We start from the raw sequence: 22,350 nt of genomic DNA, 5'->3' as shown, positions 1-22,350 counted from the left end.
AAAGGTACCTGCACTACTTTGATGCAACTTTTGATTAAGCTTTGATCCAGAGACTGTAAAGTTGGATCAAAGTCGCACTCTAATTCGTAATAAGGGAAATGTAGACTAAAGCGCAGTTTCAACTAGTGCGACTTGTCATGCAACTTTGGACACAAAGTCACATGACCAGTCACAGCCTATTGATTTCAATGGCACCCATTCCCATCTATGCAACTTTGAAAAGGTACCTGTGCTACTTTGATGCAACTTTAATCCAGAGAGTGTAAAGTTGTATCAGGTTCGCATCAAAGTCGCACCCTAAATCCCAATAGTGGAAACGTAGACTAAACCTCCGTTTCCACTAGTGTGACTTGTCATGCAACTTAGACACACAAAGTGGTATGGCAAGTCACAGCCCATTGATTTCAAGGCACCTGTTCCCATCTATGCGACTTTGAAAATCAGTGACTTTGAAAAGGTACCTGCACTACATTGATGTAACTTTTGATGTGATTTTGATCCAGAGATTGTAAAGTTGGATCAAAGTCACAACAACGTTGCACTCAAAGTCACACTCTATCCTAGTGGCTACATTTCCATAAGTGTGACTCTCAAGTTGTGCGATTTAGAGTGCAACTTTAAATGCAGCTTTGATCGAACTTTACACACTCTGGATCAAAGTAGCTTCAAAGTAGTGCAGGCACCTTTTCAAAGTCGCTGATTTTCAAAGTGGCATAGATGGGAATGGGTGCCATTGAAATCAATGGGCTGTGACTTGTCATGTGACTCTGTGTGTCCAAAGTCACATGACAAGTCGCACTAGTGGAAACAGAGCTTAAAACTCATCACTCACATGTAATGAGCAATAGAAATCAATCTGTATCCTTTTAAACTTTCAAAAAAAATTTATTTTGTACCTTATTTCTTTTATATTTGTGCTGGTCATGTGACCCCCCCCCTCTCTCTCTCTCTCTCTCTCTCAGGAGAAGCTGCTAGCCTAAATGAGGCTATGAAGACAGGAGATCATGTTCTGTGAAGGATAAGAGGAATGGGGGTGGGGCTGGGCGGGTCTAGGCATGTCTGTCTAAGAAAGGCCAACAACCTTTTCAGGAAGTGAAATACAGGTTAGCAAATTCAGATAAAAGGGAGATAGAGTTGTCGGTGAAGAACAGGAAGAAGCTGATTGTCCAGTTTAGATAAGACTTTTTAAGCTACACAATCAGCTAGCCAGAAATTGAATAATATCAAAGATAAAGATATTTAAAATACTATTAATAGGAAAAATATCATTTTTGACTGGTGTTTCCCTTTAAGGGCAGGAACTGATGTCAATGTACAATATGTAAAAGTGCTATCAATTGTCAGCATTATAGAAATACCTGCAATAATAATAAATAAATACATTCTAAATCCCAGACCCCAGAACCCAGTTGATAAAGAAGTGTCAGAATTCCTTGTAAAGATAAAATATACTTGTCAGATCAGAAACCCAGAAAGCATTAAAACTAAATCGTTGGAATGTCAGGCAACTAGCATTTTCCAAAGGAATGATCATCAATGGCAGCCTTATTGAATCTGCTAGGGTTTTCTAACTAATTTAACAATATTTTATTTGAACAATTTTTCATTTATGCCTATATGAGTGTTGGTGATGGTGTGTCATAAATCTTGCTCTGCTTACTTCAGTCTGCTACTGTCTACAGCTATCACTCTATAGACTTCATTGACTTACAAAAACTGGGGGTAATTAGCACACATGAGTGTGAGAACTTGAAGTGCTTATTATCTATATTTATTATACTTCTGCAGTGAAATTCAAAAGCTAATCCAGCTCTCACCTTTTGCCATTTGCCATTGCTGACTTCTGGTCCCCACTTAGAGAGAACCATTTGGCCATTGCCATTGCTCATTTGTATCTCCAATCGACGATTGCGAACCCCAAGTACGAACCAGTTATCCTTGCCAATATTTCCAAAGAATATGATGCCTGTGCTGTCATATGTTCGGATTTCAAACGATGAGAGATTGCTGTAATCGTATAGAATAATGGTCACAAAAACGTCATGCTGTATTTTAGTATAGTATATCTATAACCAGAATAAAACATCTGAACTGAAGGTACTGCCAAACGTTATGGGGGCCACAGGGAGATATTAACATGACATGATAAATATTGCCATCACTGTTTCAGCCAGAGTACCACACAAGAGCCTCTTGAAATTATCCTACAAATACCACATTTTTGAAAGGTATATGCATTGTGTATTAAGGTACTTAACACTGCATTGTGGGATGAATCCTACAATGAATATCATATTCCATCACCATCAATATCTTAATTCATCACCATCTCTGCTCCGACAGTGCAATGAAGTGGAATGGGAGTAAGATTTGAAGGGAAATTGTCTGCCTATCCTGCCCATACCTATTCATTGCAAAGTAGTATGTTTTCTTTAAAGCGGTAGTAAACCCCCTCAAAAAACAAAAAAATGGGCTCCCTACAGGTTAAAGTCATAACTTACGGAGCCCTTCAATGCAGCGTTATCACGACTTCCTCACCCGGTCTTCCTTTTGGGTTTGCGGGCTCTGGCTGTATGAACGGAGCTCTGAAGGTATGGCACAGATAAGTCATCCCATTAGAGCGCATACACTGGTGACGTCACTGGCTGCATCCTGTGTGAAAATCTCCTAAGGAATGCAAGCTTAATAGATATTCACTCTACCTACAGGTAAGCCTTATTATAGACTTACCTGTAGGTACAAGTTTAAAAGTGAACTTTGCTTTCACTTTAAAGCTTATGTTGCCCCCCCCCCCCCCACCCATTCACAAACGCACCCAGAGTTTTACTAACTTGTGATGGGCTTTACCACCAATCAATTTGTCTGTCTGAACTATAGGAAATACCTGGTGCTTCTGGGTATGCTGTAGCCTATGACTTTTTCCCCTTTTTTTCCCAGGGTGCAATGCTCAGGCTCAGAGGCGTAACTAGAACCTTCAGGGCCCCAGTGCAAGAAACCATGAAGGACTCCCCTGATCCCTGGGGCGACCAAGCCCCATGCCTCACCCCTGTACACCTGGATAAAAGGGGCGGCAGGGGCGGCATATAGAGGAACTAGTCCCCTCCTTTATATGCCGACCCTCTTATCCAGGTATACAGGGGTGAGGCATGGGGTTGGAATGAGTTGCAGCGGTGGTGATAGTGATCGGGGGGATGGAATGGGATCAGTGGCAGCAGTGGTGGTGGGGTAGATGGGATGGGATGAGTGGCAGTGGTGGTGGTAGTGGTGGGGGGATGGGATGAGTGGTAGTGGTGGGGGGATAGGATGGGATGAGTGGCAGCGATGGTGATGGGATCAGTGGCAGGGGTGGTGGTGGGATAGGATCAGTGGCAGTGGTGGTGGGATGGGATGAGTGGTGGTGGTAGTGGTGGGGGGATGGGATGGGATGAGTGGCATTGGTGGTGGGGGGGATGGGATCAGTGGTAGCAGTGGTGGGGGGGATGGGATCAGTGGTAGCAGTGGTGGGGGCGATGGGATCAGTGGCAGCGGTGGTGAGATGGGATGAGTGGCAGCAATGGGATGGGATCAATGACAGTGGTGGTGGTGGGATGGGATGAGTGGCAGTGGTGATGGTGAGGGGGGTGGGATTAGTGGCAGCAGTGGTGGTGGTGAGGGGGTGGGATCAGTGGCAGCGGTGGTGGTGGTGGTGAGGGGGTGGGATCAGTGGCAGTGGCTGTGGTTAATAGGGTGGGATCAATGGCAGCGGTGGTGGTGAGGGGGGTGGGATCATTGGCAGCTGTGGTGGTGAGGGGGGTGGGATCAGTGGCAGCAATGGTAGTAAAGGGGGTGGGATCTGTGGCAGCGGTGGTGGTGAGGAGAGGGGATCTGTGGCAGTGGTGATGGGATTAGTCATCCTCCCATTACCACCTCTGCCTCTTACTGATCCCACCCACCACAGATCTCATTCCTATTCCTATCTACTGTAGAGGTGATGGGGTGAACAGGGATGAGATCTGTGGTGGTGGGAGGGGATGGGATCAATAAGAGGCAGAGGTGGTGGAGGATGGGATCAGTTGCACTAGCAACTTGTCACTTACTTTGTCAGTCAGTCGATTCCCCCTTAGTATTAACGTGCCTCCAGGGATGCCTCTGTTTCATGGGGTTGCCTTGCAGAAGGAAAAAGCTATATATTCATTGTGGTGGACAGATCTGACACCTAACTGACATTTTTGACACTTTCAGGGGGACCAGTGACAATACTACAGTAATTAGTGCTAAAAATATGCACTGTTACTGTAGTAATGAAACTGGCAGGGAAGGGGTTAACACCTGGGGCGATCAAAGGGTTAAATGTGTCCCTAGGAGCTGCTTTCTAACTGTGTGGGGGATGTACTTATGGAATGAACACAGGGACCTGTTTTTTCTAAGTAGGAGGAACACAGGAGCCCTGTGTTTATTGCTGACAGAACAGCGGTCTTCTGTGTTTACAATGGCAGACCGCCGTTCTGTCTCCACAGGGAGTGGTCGCAGGTGCCCAGTGGCAATTGCGGCCGCCAGACCCGCAGATCAGCTTCCCATGGGGCGAATGGGCGCACGCGCCCCCCATGTGCGGTCCGGCGAAGCGACTTAAAGTTATGTGATTTTGCGGGACAGAGCCGACCTGCCGCAGTATATGTACTGCTGGTAGTCGGCAAGTGGTAATGGCACTCACATAAGACAAACGTATTATATTTCTAAAAAAAATATCTTATTTTATATATCATTAAGAACACAATGGGTGCCCAAAGGTGACTACATTAAAATACATGAAAGTATAATACAATATCCTTGTGTGTATATGGGTGTGAATCTTGCGCTGTCCTAAGAGATATAGGTGGAAATACCCTTAATGCCGCATGTACTTATTACTGTAGGCCACACAGTTAAAAGACAGAAAGAAATGGGGGGAAGTACCGCGCTTCAAGGGAAATCTGTATGATATGTGATAATAGTGAAATAATATATATGATCAATACTTATATACTAAGGCTCCGTTCACATGTAGGCGTTTTGGGGTGTTTTTGGGGAGTTTTTCTGCTCTAGGATCAGCTCTCAAAACGCCCAACAAGACAAATCCTATTCATTTCAATGGTCCCTGTTCACATCTGAGCGTTTTGACGCTGTGAGCAAAACGCCCAATGCTCAAAAAAGTACATGAGCTTCTTTTTGGGCAGATTACAGGCGTTTTCCATTGGTCTCTATTCAATCTAAAAACGCCTGCACAAAAAACGCCTGTAAAAACGCCTGTAAATCGCGGTAAAAATCGCGGTAAAATCGCGGTAAAAAACGCACGAAAACGCTACTCTCAGGTGTGAATGTAGCCTAATATACTTGTGAATATTGGTGTGAACTCCTGTCTACGTTCAATCCATTGATTGATGTGTGTAATTCTTGTTGCTGCCCATTGTGTTCTTAATGATATATAATAAAAGATGTTTTTTTTAGAAATATAATAAGTTTGTCTCATGTAAGTGCCATTAAAATCCTCCACCAGCAGGACTGTGTCTTGCAAACTCTTTGTAAACATAGTATATATCAGGATGCGGCACGGGTAATAGGTCTTTCTTTAGTCCTTTTTAATAAATATTCACACTAGTCATCTGAATCTCCCTGCCCTATACTCTAAAAATGTTTTTTAGAGGGAGGTGGGAGGCATCAAACCCTTAGTTCAGAAAAACCCTGAACATGCCAAACAATCAATCACTGCTCCACTCACTACAGTGGAGCCAAGAAAAACTAAATTTACCCTACCAGCCTAACTAGAAGAGGGTGCTACAGAGAGAAGTTCAATAAAGAAAGAAACCCAAATATATACATTATCCTTTACTGTTAGGTCTTAAGCCAGATTGGGAATTCAATTTAGCCTTTGGCACATACAACACACTTCTGTATTTGTGACCAAACTATGCCAAGCTTGATGGAACACAATCAGATAATCATCCTCTGTTCATTCATTACATATTCTTTCAGTATTTATAAGATGTCATATAAAAGGACAGATTCAATCATTGCAATAAACATGCATTAATCATAAAAAAAAACATTTATGGATATACTTGAACCACAACAAAAACAGCTCTGTATACTTTCACACTTTTATGTATTAGACTGGTTACTGTACTTTGAAAAAAAAAAAAAAATAATTTTTGTTACAGAAAAAAAGCATTCATGGTATGTACATATAAAGTCATCAATGAGTCCATCAAATGTCCATTTACTGAATGCAATCTTAACTAAGATGGCTTTAGTTGCTTGTATAATTCCCTATCTATTCAACCACCAAAACCAATACAGCCTAGGTTTCAGATGTTTAGTGAATAAACATAATAAACTTAATTTTGTACATAACATGCTGAGTTCTGTTTATCACAATGTATCTATATGTAGGACACTTGACGCCAACAATAATCTGTAAAAGCAATTAATAGGTTGGCCTATACAGTACACTATGTCCTACAGAGGCGGTTTTAGGCATGGGCAAACGGGGGGGGGGGGAAGGGCCGGCATGACAGTGTTCCCCAACCCCCGGGCCGCGGACCGATACCGGTCCGTGGATCAAATGGTACCGGCCAGCCCGAGGAACTTTGAATAATTTCACTGTGGCAGCCGAGGCGCAGAGCATTGCTCCCCCCCGAGCCCGCCCATTGTGTGACAATAGCGAATGAAAATTCGCTATTGTCACACTGATCCTCCTCCTGGCCAATCAGGGAGTGGGTCCTCCCGCTTCCTGATTGGCCGAAAGGCAAACCCTATGCCATTGGCCGAGGAGGAGGCGCCGCGGGAGGACTGAGGAGAAGCGGGGAATCCGGGGACTGAACTCAAGAGAAGTGAGGTAAGTGCACGGACGGGTCTCGCGGGGGGAACGCTGGCGCTCTGCATTGAAAGGTGGCACGCTGGCATCTCTACATTGAAAGGGGGCAATGCTGTGGCACTCCGCATTTATTGGGGGTATTGCTGTGGCACTCTGCATTTATTGGGGGCAATGCTGTGGCACTCTGCATTTATTGGGGCATTGCTGTGGCACTCTGCATTTATTGGAGGCATTGCTGTGGCACTCTGCATTTATTGGAGGCATTGCTGTGGCACTCTGCATTTATTGGGGGCATTGCTGTGGCACTCTGCATTTATTGGAGGCATTGCTGTGGCACTCTGCATTTATTGGGGGCAATGCTGTGGCACTCTGCATTTATTGGGGGCATTGCTGTGGCACTCTGCATTTATTAGAGGCATTGCTGTGGCACTCTGCATTTATTGGGGGCAATGCTGTGGCACTCTGCATTTATTAGGGGCAATGCTGTGGCACTCTGCATTTATTGGGGGCAATGCTGTGGCACTCTGCATTTATTGGGGGCAATGCTATGGCACTCTGCATTTATTGTTATGTTGTCATGTTATTTTTTTTTTGGGGAGGGGGGGGCGCCGGGAGGGAGTCTTGCCCGGGGAGCAATTTAATGTAGAACCGCCACTGATGTCCTATATTCTACATATTGTGTAACACTTTTGCCACTGGATAGTTCTGCTTATTTACTTTAGACGTGGCTCTCTTTCAGGCTGTTGTGTCACAAACCATATCAGACCTATAATTTCCTAAACAGGTTTTAAGATTGTGCAACCTAAGCACTATTGGTTTTGCTGTTGGAATGGATGGGGCACTGAACTAAGAACTCAACTTAAAGCAGTGCATGGCATTTTGGAATACACTTTTAGTTGGAGTTACATATGATTAATAGGGATGATCGAACTTTTGAAAAGTTCAGTTCGACCAGAACACCCGAACTTCCCGAAAGTTCGGCCCAGATTTCAGAACCCCATTGAAATCAATGGGACCCGAACTTCGGTAATCAAAAAAAAAACACCATTTTGAGGCCCTAAAACCCAATAAATGCCCCTAAAAAGTGCATAGGGTTCTGGGTCATGCCCCAGGCACTATTAATCACACAAAAAAAGTTCTTAAAAATTGTCATTTTTGATAGAGAGCCAATTATTGAAAAAATTATTGAAAAAAAAAAAATGAGATTTCTTTGGATTTAGTGTCTGGGGGACCTAAAAAGTGTACCTGTGAAGTTTCAGCTCTGTAGCATGTCCAGAACCAGAAAAAAAAAAAAGATTGTTTGTATTAGAATTGCAGTAGAGCAGGATAGTGGCTCCGCTATTTTCACACCCGGCCGTTTTTGTTGCAGGTGTTTATTGGGCTTTTTTGTGGATGTCTTTGGAGGCAGGCATGACATCTGAACTCTGTGTAGGGGTTTATATACACACACACATGTATGTATTTATACACATACACATATATAGGTGTGAAAGTAGCAGAACCCTATGCCTGCGCTAATTAAATAATTTGCAGGCATAGGGCTACGCTCCTATCACACCTATATGTGTGTATGTGTATAAGTACATATAAGTGTGTGTGTATATATACCCCTACACAGAAGTTCAGATGTCATGCCTGCCTCCAAAGACGCCCAAAAAATGCCCAAAAAAACGCCTGCAACAAAAACGCCCAGGTGTGTTGTTGCAGGCGTTTTTTTTTTGGCCATTTTTTGGGCATCTTTGGAGGCAGGCATAACATCTGAACTTCTGTATAGGGATATATATACACACACACTTACATGTATTTATAAACATACACACATATAGGTGTGATAGGAGCGAAGTCCTATGCCTGCAAATAATTTCATTAGCGCAGGCATAGGGTTCTGCTACTTTCACACCTATATGTGTGTATGTGTATATATACATACATGTGTGTGTGTCTATATATACCCCTACACAGAAGTTCAGATGTCATGCCTGCCTCCAAAGACGTCCACAAAAAAGCCCAAAAAACGCCTGCAACAAAAACGGCCAGGTGTGAAAGTAGTGAAGCCACTATCTTGCTCTACTGCAATTCTAATAGAAACAATCTTTTTTCTATGGCGGACACCCTGACATGGAAGGGTTTGGTCTCCCTGCAATAGCAGTCAGAGTCAGTTAACCCTACACTACACTACGGTCCCCCTGACACTTAACACTTTCCCTACAGAAACTAGATTATTGAATCTAACTATAGTGGAAAATAGTACCCTAACTACACTAGATATCCCTTTCCTCACACTAATAATTGCTAAATGACACTTTTGAAGCAGGAGTAACAGAACTGCTTCCACTCTCTTCCACATCCCTGTATTACAATGCTAGAGATTTGGCGGGGCTATCTTATATACTGGGGGGGTGTATTCACTACTGATTGGCCTCTGCACCCCCTAGTCACTCCAATCACATTCCTAGCATCCTCCTGCCCCCTCAATTGGCTTTTACTGATGGTTCTGGTCCAATCACAGGCTTTTAAAGCTCAGTTCCTGTCCCATTGCATTTTGGTCGGTTCTGGTTGCCGAATTCCGAACTTTTTCAGCAAAAAGTTCGAAATTCGGCCGAATTTCGAACAGTCAATGTTCGGGTCGAGCCGATGGTCGACCCGAACCGTTCGATCATCCCTAATGATTAATGATTCCTAAATTGTAGCATTGTCAGGTTTGCAAATAAGGTGGTTTAGGGGACTAATATCATCAATTCCTAAATTACATTTTGAAGTACAGAAAACATGTTTTGGGTCTCCTATCTCACATTATTGACACTGTGAGGCATAATCATAAAATCCAGGCCTTGTTAACATACTAGTCCCTTCAATGTAGGTGCAGACAGTGCTACTGTTCAAGTCCCATCTATTATTAAAGGTCTAAGAAAGGTTGCCCACCTTACACCTGTGTTACATATACTAGGATATAACTCATAATCTCTACTATCTTGGGGATGACTTGTGACGTGTAGTAAAAAATTAGAGAGACTCTTGTATATACAGTAGCCAACCATCAGACTCCTCCTTTCATATAACCCAGGTTAGGTCAGAGAATGGAGTGGTGAACTTGACTGTTCTGCTTCAAGTTTTTACAGACCATACCCTATGTGTTTAGAGTAGCCAGTTACTATTATTTAAAAGGATGCATTTTTTTTACCTGGTTAAGGATGACAGAGGGAATTCCAGGAGCAGAACATTCTTTGGATCTCCATTTCCCAGATACAGGCTGTGTGGGGATCTCACTGGGCTTCCAGCTGAACAAGAGTCCTGAAAAACACCAATCCTAGTAACTTATTTTGTTTCTCTGCACAGTCCTTGTCAGTTTTGAAAAACACTGTGCTATAAAAAGTGTATTAGCTAATACAATTTTTACTGTCACCAAACAAGCTAGAGCAAAGGTTTGGAAATTTGCTGACTTCTTTTCTTGAAGTCAAATCCAAGGTCTCCTAGATGATGTTAAATAATAAAATGATCGCTATGCCTAATGATAGAATGGTCCCCTTGAAAAGGATGTGGTCTCCTTTAATCCATCACTACCTACTTTTGGACTTTGAGGTCCCACAGGCAAATCAAGGACTACTCATGGCTCAAACTGTACCTCTGCATGCAGACCCCATTTAGTTTCAGACAGAGTGGAGAAGGGTTAAACCTCCTGTAAGTTTTTCTTTTATTTTTGCCTCCATTGACCCATTGGGGAGAAATCCCATTATCTCCTGTCTTTGAAACACAATAGGAAGTGATAGAAAATATATTTGTATGTAGGTACTCAATATGACCTGGAGGTGCGCTGCCTGGGCTGCTGCAGAGTGGGCTGTGCCCACTTGTGCTTTTCCCCCCTCGCTGCAAGAGGCTGCCTGCAGCAGCAACACTGCACACAGAGCGGTTGGTGCTGGAGGACACAACTGCTGCAATGAATCATGGGACTTTTAGTTCTGGAGTAGTGCTGCACTGTATGAAGAATGAATGAAGAATGGACTACAACACCCAAGATTCCCTGTAGAAACCATAGGTTGCAGGAAAGAAAATTGCTTGACTCCCCCATCAACACATCATTGTTCAGTGTTGCTATTGTGTTCTCCCGCCAGGGGGGCATGGGGAGTTGTTCCTTCCGGGAGTACACAGTGATTATTGCTGCTGAACCAGCCGAAATTCAAACCATCTATGGCTGGCTTAAGATAAACACTAAAGAGGATCTTGATAACAGAGAGGTGATACTTCTATCTGCATGACGCCACAGTGTTTTCTCCACACTGCCCCTTTATTTTAGGAGTCATTTATAAACTGCCAGATTGGAACTGCAAGGCATTTTGAATGCACCAAACATGGGTTTCCTGCACTACGTTCTGGTGTGAACGGGCCATTGGCCCCATTCACATATGGCAATTTGGGATTGGGGGCACAATTGCCACAATTTTGCTAATTATTCCAAATTGTACTGCAATTGTGACAAAACGCGACATACGTGTTTAGGTGTCATTCATTTTTGATGGTACCTCAAATGAGGTGCGTTTTTTTTCGCGACAGTCACGTGCCAATCTCGGCAAACCTCAGTGTCCAAAAAGGAGCTTCTTTTGACAATGTGATTTGTCGCAATTGCTATGGGATTATCACGCAAGAATCGTGGCAAAACCACACCAAATTTGAAATGCCATTAAAAATAGTTGGAACTCAAATACCTGTGGTTCAGTTCATTTTGCCACGATTTCAGTGCAATTCCAAAATACCACATGTGAATGGGGAATTTATAGCAATTATTTTACTCAAATAGAGCATTCCTAAACGTTTTTATTAAATCAACAAAAATTAATTCTGAAAATAATATATTTTCTGTTATGAAACATATCCAATAAAAAAAAAAATATTTCTTAATAAATTTAAGCCAAAATGTATTCTGCTACATGTCTTTGGTAAAAAAAAAAAAAAAAATCCCAATAAGTGTATACTAATCGGTTTGTGTAAAAGTTTATAAACTATGGTATATATACTGAAATTTACACAGCTATGACGCTATACTGGTAATGGCGGTGGTCAGCAAAAGGTACAATAACTGACACTGACATCAAAAGTAACACTTATACAGTGATTAGATGTAATACTGTACACTGTCACTGTACTAATGACACTGGCTGGGAAGGGGTTTACATCAAAAAGCAATCAAGGTGTTAACTGTGTGCCTAACAAGTGTAATATGTGGAATATGTGCTGCTTTTACTAAGAGATCTGGCGGTGTTTTCTCCCTGCTTTGCAGGGAGAAGAAACAGCCAGATCACTGCTCTGTGTACAGATAAAAAAAAAATCACAGGACTCTGTTCTGTGATTGAATACAGCCAATTACCAGGTCTCAGCCATAAAGCATGGGCTGACACCTGCTGACAAAATTGTGCTGTGTGCAACCACAGCATGGGTGAGCAGAGGGCATGCACATGCGCATCTCAAACCTGGAAGCAAGCTGGCAATAATCATTTAAGTCGCCGAGCCTGCAGCTGCTGCCCAGTCACAGTATTGTGACCGAGTGGCAAATGGCTAACAAAAACCTGCTGTTTGTTTACATTGCAGAGCTAGCAGCCTGCCAATAAATGCTTTCGTAGAAAAAGACAGTGCCTGTGTTGTAAATTTTGAAAAATAATTTCTTCACAAGGCTTATAGATACAGAGATGACTGAGACCTTGTTTTAAAAGTAATTTTACTGCTTGTTCAGAATATGTAAATAGTTTAGTGTGCACTGGATGATCTGAACAAGGGTTCCCATTAAGATATCAGCACCCTTCTACTTTTCCTAAACAGAAGTCAGATTCAATGGTTAGAAGCCAAATTTTTAACCTTGATTGGTCGTCTTTAATCACTCTCATCATTCATGGTGGAAGTCATATGACATTCTTCCCAGAATGGGCGATGCTACAGTGTGATCTGTCACCCACTGTGTCCACCAGACAAAGCAGATGACAAATTAGTGTACCAACCCGCTGCCAGTACCATGTAATCATTGTGGCCATTCACAGCAGATCACATGACAATTGTACACATTGGATGGCTTACATTCGTGCCATTCATTGTGTGCTATTGTGTTCATCTCTGTAATTGGTCACAATAATCGCATGGTACAGACACGGCCAATCACAGCCCATGTGTACCACGTGATCAGCTGGGGCCAATCAGTAAACACTGAATGAATCAAGTTCATTCAGTAAAAATGATTGTTTAACAGTGATATTCACTATTATAAGAAATCATAGTGTGCAAAAAAAAAAAATTCCTGATACCCTCCCCAGAGTAGTACAGTGTTACTATGGTAATACTGTGTTGCTCTGGTCACAGAATGTAAAAAAAGAAAAAAAATAGTTTTTACATTTAATTTTTTTTACATACTGTTATCAGTCAGTGTCTCTGATCACCACCACACCAATTATGATGATGCTGGACTTCACTGGTGATGCACTATGATGCACTATGAAAAAAAAAAAAAGTGCAGAAAACTATTTTTTTAAGTTTCTTTATTTTCAATAAAATTATGACAAAAAATTACAACTTTAAAAAACTTACCATGCCCCTTACTAAATACCTTGGACTGTCTACTTTCCAAAAAGGAGTAATTTGGGAGATATTTGTACTGTCCTAGCATTTTTGGGTCTCAAGAATTGAGATAGACTGGCAGTACATCATGCTTGATCAGTTTTCAGATATACCGGTATACCATAGTTTGTAGTCTCCCTAACTTTCCTACAGACTAAATTAAAAATCACTGATTTTGGGTTATTTTTACCAAAAAAAAAATGTAGCAGTCTACATTTTGACCTAATAAGGAATGATTATTTATTTGCAAAATTTTATAATAGAAATGAAGAAAAACATGTTTTTTTCCAAAATGTTTGCTCTTTTTTAGCTTATTTAGCAAAAAAAATTAAAAAGACAGCGGTGATTAAATACCAACAAAAGAAAGCTCTATTAATGTGAACAAAATGATAACAATTTCATATGGGTACAGTGTTGCATGGCCACACAATTGTTATTCAAAGTGAGCTCATCCATCAGTTTGATAGAATGGTGAGAGGTTCATACTACTGTCAGGTTTTCCAGTGCTGTCTGTGTCCATACTGGGGAGATTTACACTCTGTTTGTCTTGGTGACCACTGACACTAGGGCAGAAGTGATATGAAATCAGGTTCACAGTTGTCAATATAACAAAACGTGAGGGGAAATCTTCCAACAGGGACACCTGTTTTAGTAGAAACTGTCTAATAGGGGATTCCCCTCCCTTTAGAGCGACATTCTCCCACTTCCTTTGGATATGTACTGGGAAAAAAAAACTGTTAAAGTAAAACTATAGGAAAATCAATTTTTTTCATTTTGGATAGAGTAAGGGAGGGTTATCACCCCTGTCAGTTTTGTTTGCCATCTGTGTCACATTGAGGAGATTTCCCTGCACTTCCTGTCCCATAGCCAAAACAGGAAGTGAGAGGAATCCCTGCAAATTAAGGGAATCCCTTGGGGCACTCTAGATCACCAGAACTAGTGTCCCCATTTGAAGATTTCCCCTCTAGTACTTTTCTAGTGACAACCCAAATGTGGGATTTTCTTTTACTTTTAATTCCAACAATAATGGTAAACAGGACAAATAGAGAGGATGAATCTCCCTAATGGGGACACAGACAGCAATAAAAACTGACAAGTATTCTAATCCATCTCCACTATATCCAAATCCATATAAAAAAAAGTTTTGCCTTGGGTTTGCATGACTTTTACCAAGAAAGTACGGTTGTATCATTGAACCACAGAAGACTAGTCTTGGTGTTACTGATACCTGGATGGTTTGAACATTTTCATAGATCTTTTATTCATCTGTATAGGGATTGATAACGATTACTGCTGAAAAAAACAGGATGTGGGAAAATCCTTTGGTACTGAATCTATCTAAAAAGAAACAATAGGAAAAAAAATCCAGAAAAACCCCTTACCTCTGAAATAAGTTGGCTATGGAAGCCTACAGACATTGCAAACTTCCCATGATTGTCCAGATGAGGTGACATCATCATATGGTTGTGGGTACCACAGAAACTTGTTCACATACCTGTACTGCAATGCAGTTTAAAGCACCTGTAATCCAGTAGGACGGTTCTGTATCGTTGTAGGAAATGAAGATATATAATGCTGCACTATGCTGTGACTGAATGTGCCCATTCTCATGTCTGTAATTTATACAGAGGGCAGTAATAGTAGTCCTCCTAGGAACACATTATCAGTCAGATATCTAAAAAGAGCACTGTGAACAGCAAGCTTTGTGCAGAGCTGTGTTCAAGCCTTTAGGTGTACGTTTATGAAAGGGTGAATTTTTTTCTCTATTCGCTTCTCTGCAGTTCTCCGGGGAAAACTATCTCCTCTGGCACCCTTTTTATGAATCGGAGAACTTCAGTCCTCCCAGGGTGATCAGAGGAGAAGTGTTTCCTCGGCGATCTGTGTAGAAGTGAATGGGATGCCTGTAATCTCGTGAGACAAAGCGAGATTACCGTAGTATGAAAATCACTGGCGATCTTTAACAAGCAGTGATAAATTACCACTGCTGAGTACACGATCCCCACTAATGTTAATAAATAATAGTCCCCTTACATAAATATATATATATATACACTGAATACACACACGCATACATTTTATATATATATATATATATATATATATACACATTAAATATATATCTACATGTATGTGTGTATATATATATACATGTATATATATACATAAATATGGCAGGGGGACATGATTACTATGTTGGGGGGTCTGAACGAGGATGAAGGAAGTCGATAATCTTCGTTTTTCCCCCTCAGTTCTCCCCCGATTCTGTCTTCACTCCCCGCTTCACAAGCTCCAGGCTGGTGAACCCGGGAGTGTGAATTCTGGCACAGATCGCCAGTGAAGTGCGGAGATCGCAGCTTCATAGCCTGGCTGTTTCTGTGTCAGGCAATGACAGATTCCTGTGTGAAGAGATGATCAGCGAAGAACATGTTCTCCCCTGATCATTTCTGTTTCATAAACTGAGAATGATCGGAAATGAGCTGTGATCAGCAGGATCACTGCTCATCTCTGTTTCATAAAAGGACACCTTAGTTTAAATATTGAACAGAGATCCTAATAGCAGTGTTGATTACTGCATTCAAGAAGCTACTCTAAGGCTTGGTTCACACTACGTCGCTCTGAGTTAGGGGGCGACCTGTGAAGTCGCGTGCAGCGCGACCTGTGAAGTCGCGTGCAGCGCGACTTCGGCACAACTTGCACAGACTTCATAAAATGAATGTCTATGCAAGTCGCCTCCAGGTCGCCCAGAAGTAGTACAGGACCCTTTTTCTAAGTTGGAGCGACTTGTGTCGCTTCTATTAGAACGGCTCCTGTACTACACAATGGGAGCGTGACGGACCACGACTTGTCAGGCTGACAAGTCGCGGTCCAAGTCGGATCAATTTGAATGCGGTCTAAGGCTTCAGAACTTCTTGAAACCTGTTAAAAGCCTGCTAGCAGCTTGCTTAAAGTGACAATCAACACTACCATAATAATTTGTGTTCATCTTTTACAAACTGGAGATGATTGGTACTTTAAAAGCTTCAAAAAAGCTTGCTGAAAGCTCTGCAAATGCTTTGTCAATGCTTGCTATTCACACTGCTTTTATACAAGCTAAAGCCCATGTGAAACAGGCCTAAGAATCTATGATTGCTACAGGTTATGATTGCACATTCACAATATCAACATCAACCTGTGAGTCTAGCGTTCTGAGCACTGCCATTGTTGTTTCTTGAGGAACAGGATCTGGGGATTTTATCTTTATTCTGGTAATCTAGTATATCAGTGACCTAGAACAAGCAAGTAGGACAGGGGATGCAGCTTTTTAAACCCAACTGATCATGTACTTGGTCTAGTCAGTGACTGACTAGATAGTGTCCATAGGATAGGCAGCCTTTGAGCCTGCACTTTTTATAGGCAAATCAGCAGATATATCTAACATATTTCTACCATCATGAGTTTATGTCCATAGTGCTATTGTATGAGGACTTGTGTATTCTGATGTTTACAGTCCATTTCTGGTACTAAAGATATATCCCTCCAAATATTCCATATGGTTAACATGGGCCAGGTGCAGGATACACTAGAGTAATCTAAAACTGGCCATGGATGGATTACAATTTCAGTCGGTTCAGCAGACGAATTTTAATCCATGTGTGGCCATGCCTGTTTGACAGAAGACAACCACTAGATCGACTTTTGCTGTACAGTATTGTTGGAAAGTTTTTCTCGACCAGCCAGCTGCATCCACTGATTGGTGTATTCTCACATCAGAGAGTACTGCTGTCAGAATACAATGTTGCAGTGGGGAGGATTTCCCTATCCACCTAGCTTGTGAGGATGGAGGAATCCATTTGTTTTGCTTTGTTTCCCACTGGCTGAACAAAAAAAATCATCTATGGCCAGCATAAGTCTTCTTTCTCAGGTAACAATTATTAGGTATATGTATTTACATTTAAACAGTATTTCCGAAATAGTTATACAGAAACAAATGGTAGTCCAAGACCATTATACAGAATAAGATGCACCAAACTGTGGAAAATATCTTAAAAATTTGTCAGCTGTGTAATACCAAACTTTGCAGTACATTAAAAGACAAATGGATGAGCTGAAAAAGGTATTTGTTTTACATTTGGTTTGCAATTTACTTTTTAACTTAAAAATTTGAATTTACTTCTCTTTTGGCACTAGGGTGAATTTGCAGGACTGAAATTCCTTTGTGGTCCTACCATCTTTTTAATTATAACCATACTAAAATTAATTAGCATGCTACATGTAATGGTTTAGATGGCTTTAGAACACAAAGCACAGAAAAAATAGATCTGACGTCAAAAGATCATAATTTGATTGGCTGTCCTCAAAGAGATAACTAACAAATTTGTTGGCAAAACAATTCAGTTAGCTGTAAAGCTTGCAAGCAACACAGTCACCATCAACAGATCAGTTATTGCCCAACCATAAAAAGTAACACAAGAATAATTCCCAAAGGAAAATCTAATATCAATATTCAGCCACTATACAGCAACACATTATTTTAAAGGAACATATAACTTATTTCTAAGATGTTCCTACAGATATATCTTGCCCCAACTGGTACTTGAAATTAAACTGTCTAAGTTTTGTAACAATGCAAAGATCTATAATGGGCTTACCCTCTATCAACTAATAAGAGAGTACACTTTATGTACAGCTATGGGTCTCTGTCCCTTTTGAATGCTTTATGTGTCATGAATTGGTATTTTACTCATAAATCGTTGGTAATTTCCTTCTGGAATGGCTCCATCTCTGATTACCTGTTAAACACCTCATATAGCTTCAGAATTATCAGCATTCTGAAGCTAGACAAATCATATGTAATATTTTTTAATATATTTTTATAAATAAAATATCACGGAAATCAAACTGGTGATCTCCATATAGACATTGTTTTATGAACTATTTTTCCCTATGCCTCAATCATAGACAGTCTCGCAAACAATTACCTGTCCTGTGTGATGCTTGCTGGAAGCATGTGGCAGACTGCCCGAAGAAAACTCCCCATAGGAAAGCAGCAATAGGGTGATAGGAATGGATATACAGCTAAGAATCCTCATGTTACCGATGCAGTGGATGTGAATAGTTGTCACATGCTCATTATCCTTTATATAGCTCAGATAGAAGGGAATCAGACCTTTTCTCAGACCAACCTTGGCTCCAACCATAACACATTCCCAGTGTCTGCCTCCTGCAGATGTTCCACGAGAACAGAGGAGACAAATTGTTTAACCCTTTACCAAAGGGACAAAGACTATCCACAAGGACAGTGATTTTATTTATAACTATAATTAACCGTTTGTCCTTATCCATTCATGCTGTCCTATTTTTCATTTGCATTTTATCTTATCTAGCCATGTGCAAAAATTGTCAGAGCTCACTATAAACTATGGGACGCTGCAAACAGACATCTCCAGGTATCTCACTTTTTTCATATCGATTTAGAAGCTCTGCTTAGAAGCTTTGGACTGCCAATATGCCGCAGTGGTGTGCTGCTCAACCTGGAGCCTTTCCATTCTTCTAAGTGATACTCTGCCATGGGGCATTGACATTAGCTTCTGCAGTGACCACATGCCATGCATCGTAATTGTGGCCTGCTTCACAAAGTTCCAATGTTGTGGGTTACTGAGCTGGAGCACCTGTTTTGAAACCAGGAAATTGAGTGCTAGTTAAGGGCCCCTAAAAGCAGAGACTAAGGGTCCTTTCACACGGGGCGGACCGTTTTTTGATCCGCTCTGGCACTTTTTTTTTTTTTTTACAGATGACACTTGTGTCATCCGGTCCGTATGTCCGTTTACCATCCCATCCGTTTGCGGATGATAAACGGAGATAATATATGTCAATGGGATTGCGGATGTCAGTGAATGACACCGCTGACATCCGTTTTTGCGTCCGTTCCGTTTTTTTAAACGGAAGAAAAAAAGGGTTCTCTTCCGTTCCAAAAAACAGGACTGATAGGAAAGGACGCAAATCGGATGTCAGTGGATGGTTGTCCGCTGACATCCGCAATCCCATTGACATGCATTATGTCCGTTTTTCATCCGCAAAAAAATGGGATGAAAAACGGACATACGGACCGCCCGTGTGAAAGGACCATTAAAATAAGTATGGTTGTGATAAAAAGTTTGTGAGCCTTTAATGCTTATTTTTTGTCTGTATTTCTTTTCAAATTAAGTTCAAGACAAAAAAAAACTGCAGTTTAATACATAAATAGAAAACACGCAGAAATGGACAAAGGTTCTATGCAAAGTTTACCTTCTGATTAAAATAAACAACAAAAATAGCCAAAATCATTTTGTCATAAAATTCTATGTCCTTTTTGTTTGTATTATTATCAATTATTTTTGGTGCTATTTGACTTTTTTTTATCACATAATAAGAAAAATGGTACCAAAATAGCAACTTTGCTGCCCCATTAAACTTTTCTGCTACTTTGACATAGTTTTTTTTCTATTGTGTAAAAAAATAGAAAAATAAACCGAAAAAAAAAAAATCTAATTACATAAAAAAAACAAAGTCATCGATGATCACCAGGTCAAGAGAAAGATATGGTAACCATGAAGGAAGCTCCAAACTCAATGGATTGCTGGTAGGATTCAAATTTTATTTTTATTTTTTTTTGCCCTTTTGGAACAGATATACTGTAAAAGAAACATTTTATTGTATATTTAACAGATCAAAAGGGCGCAAATAAAATAGATCAATGTTAGGGTTTACATACACTTTAAGAGTAAAAAGTGAAATACACAAAAAATGAGTGGAAATTCAGAGTATAAGGACATAGAGAAACCACGGGTACTGTTGAATAGGGCATCGGTCCAGCATATAGAGCGCCCACCTCTTTCTCTGTCCATTTTCTTCACCAAAGGGTCACAGTACCTTAGCCACATCCTGCTATTTGTAGACACCCTGCACTAACATAGACTCGGGCATGGGTTGAAAGAAACAGCCACAAACCTGGAGATTATGCACCTTTCATGAGACCAAAGGTACTGATCCAAAGTGTGGATGAGCATCAGCAACTCTTTAAGGAAGTTAGTTCAGGAGTGGCAGTCCTTTCTCCACACAATGCTACTCCACTGGAAAGTCCTAGAGCACCATTTGAGTTCTAAAGATTCATCCTCAGCTGCAGAAGCTTAAAAGACTGATGGCAGAAAAACGACAAAGTGGCCCATCAAGTCTGACCCTTTTTAAAATATTTATACATGTTTTTTTATTTATTTATTTATTTATTTTTTTAGCTTTTTTTATCTGAATATAGATCTAGGTTTGTCCCAAGCATGTTTGAATCCACTTATGGTTGACTGACTCCCTACCTCTGCTGGAAGTCTATTTCAAGCATCAACTACTCTTTCAGCAAAATAATACTTTCTAAGATTAGTTTTGAACTTTCCTCCTGCTAGTTTGAGGTCATGTCCCCGTTTTCTTGATCTTGGTTACATATAGAAAATACTGCCCTCTTGAATCTTATTCACCCCGTTGATGTATTTAAATGTTTCAGTCATGTCTCCCCTTTTCCTTCTTTCCTCCAGACTGTACATATTATAATGTTCCTGAAGTCTCTCCTGATACTGTATGTTTTATTTATCAGACCTTTCACCATTTTCGTTACCCGTCTCTGGACTTGTTTTATTTTATCAAAATCTTTTTGTGAGTTCTCTAGAACTGGAGACAGTATTGTAAATGGGGGTCTCACTAAAGATCTATATAGAGGAATCAGAACCTCCTTCCTCCTGCTGGTAATCCTACTAGCAGTGCTGGGACAAGGTCATATGGTGCCCAGGGCGAAGATGGCAAACTGCGCCCCCCCTCCCCCCACCCCCCGCAGTTCAGCGTTCTTACAGAGTGCCGAAATATGCCCGGTATAGAAGTGGTTAACTGTCCCCAGGAACCTCTTATGGCAAATGGACCCACCGTCCAGGAAACAAATACACAGATGGTCCCCAAAATACAAAAGTCTCGCTAGTAGTAGTCTAAAAATCTTTAAAAAATGTATTTAAGGTATACAATATTGCACTTATAGCTAGAAGAACATGTCATTTCATTAGGATCAAAACAAGCCAGCTGGCTAATCGCAGCTACCTGTCCTTCCGGGATTCGAGAAGCGCCGTGACGTCAGCTGACGGAGTGATGTGCTGATGTCACCATGGTACCGGTCACATTGGTACTTTGTGTTTATCACTGGTGTTTGACTCAATTTGTATTATGCAGCATGAGGGGGTTAATGTATTGCGCTGGTCACTGATACATTAATGACCAGTGGCAGTTAATTAACCCCTTTGTGCTGCATTAGTGGCACAAGTGTCAGTGTTACTGATGTATCAGGGACAATACATTAACCCCCTCATGCTGCGTGTTACAGAAATTAAATGATAGAGAGGGGGGAGAGAGAGGTGAAGGGAGAGAGGGGTGGAGGGAGAGAGAGCGGTGGAGGGAGAGAGAGTGGAGGGAGAGAGAGAGGGGGGGAGAGAGAGTGGAGGGAGAGAGAGAAGGGGGGAGAGAGAGGAAGGGAGAGAGGGGTGGAGGGAGAGAGAGCGATAGACGGAGAGAGAGGGGGGAGAGAGAGGAAGGGAGAGAGAGAGGGGAAGGGAGAGAGAGAGAGAGAGAGAGGAGAGAGAGAGAGAGAAAGAGAGAGGGGGAGAGAGAAAGGAGAGAGAGGGGAGAGAGAGAGAGAGAGAGAGAAAAGAGAGGGAGGGAGGGAGGGAGGGAGAGAGGGAGGGAGGGAGAGAGGGAGGGAGGGAGGGAGGGAGGGAGGGAGGGAGGGAGGGAGGGAGAGAAAGAGAGAGGGGGAGAGAGAGAGAGAGAGGGGAGAGAGAGGGGGGGGGGAGAGAGAGAGAGAGAGAGAGAGAGAGAGAGAGAGAGAGAGAGAGAGAGAGGAAAGAGAGGAGAGAGAGAGAAGAGAGAGGGGGAGAGAGAAA

At 41.5% G+C, this 22,350-nt stretch overlaps 1 protein-coding gene across 1 annotated transcript in view; it reads right to left on the bottom strand.

The window, feature by feature from the left end:
- SHBG (sex hormone binding globulin) overlaps positions 1-18,600 on the bottom strand; it is a gene marked incomplete at its 5' end in the record, with an annotated part of 43,283 nt that extends 24,683 nt beyond the window's left edge. Inside the window, 3 exons of the mRNA XM_082249322.1 lie at positions 1,818-2,007; positions 10,011-10,120; positions 18,382-18,600. Coding sequence (XP_082105448.1) covers positions 1,818-2,007; positions 10,011-10,120; positions 18,382-18,600 — 519 coding nt within the window. The remainder of the gene's footprint in view (positions 1-1,817; positions 2,008-10,010; positions 10,121-18,381) is intronic.
- Positions 18,601-22,350: the final 3,750 nt, after the last annotated feature.

Source organism: Pelophylax lessonae (assembly GCF_965119305.1).
Source record: "Pelophylax lessonae genome assembly, chromosome: 3".
In the NCBI taxonomy this organism is placed as follows: Eukaryota; Metazoa; Chordata; class Amphibia; order Anura; family Ranidae; genus Pelophylax; species Pelophylax lessonae.
Note: the sequence above shows the minus strand (reverse complement) of the source record. Positions and strands in the feature narration are given on the sequence as shown.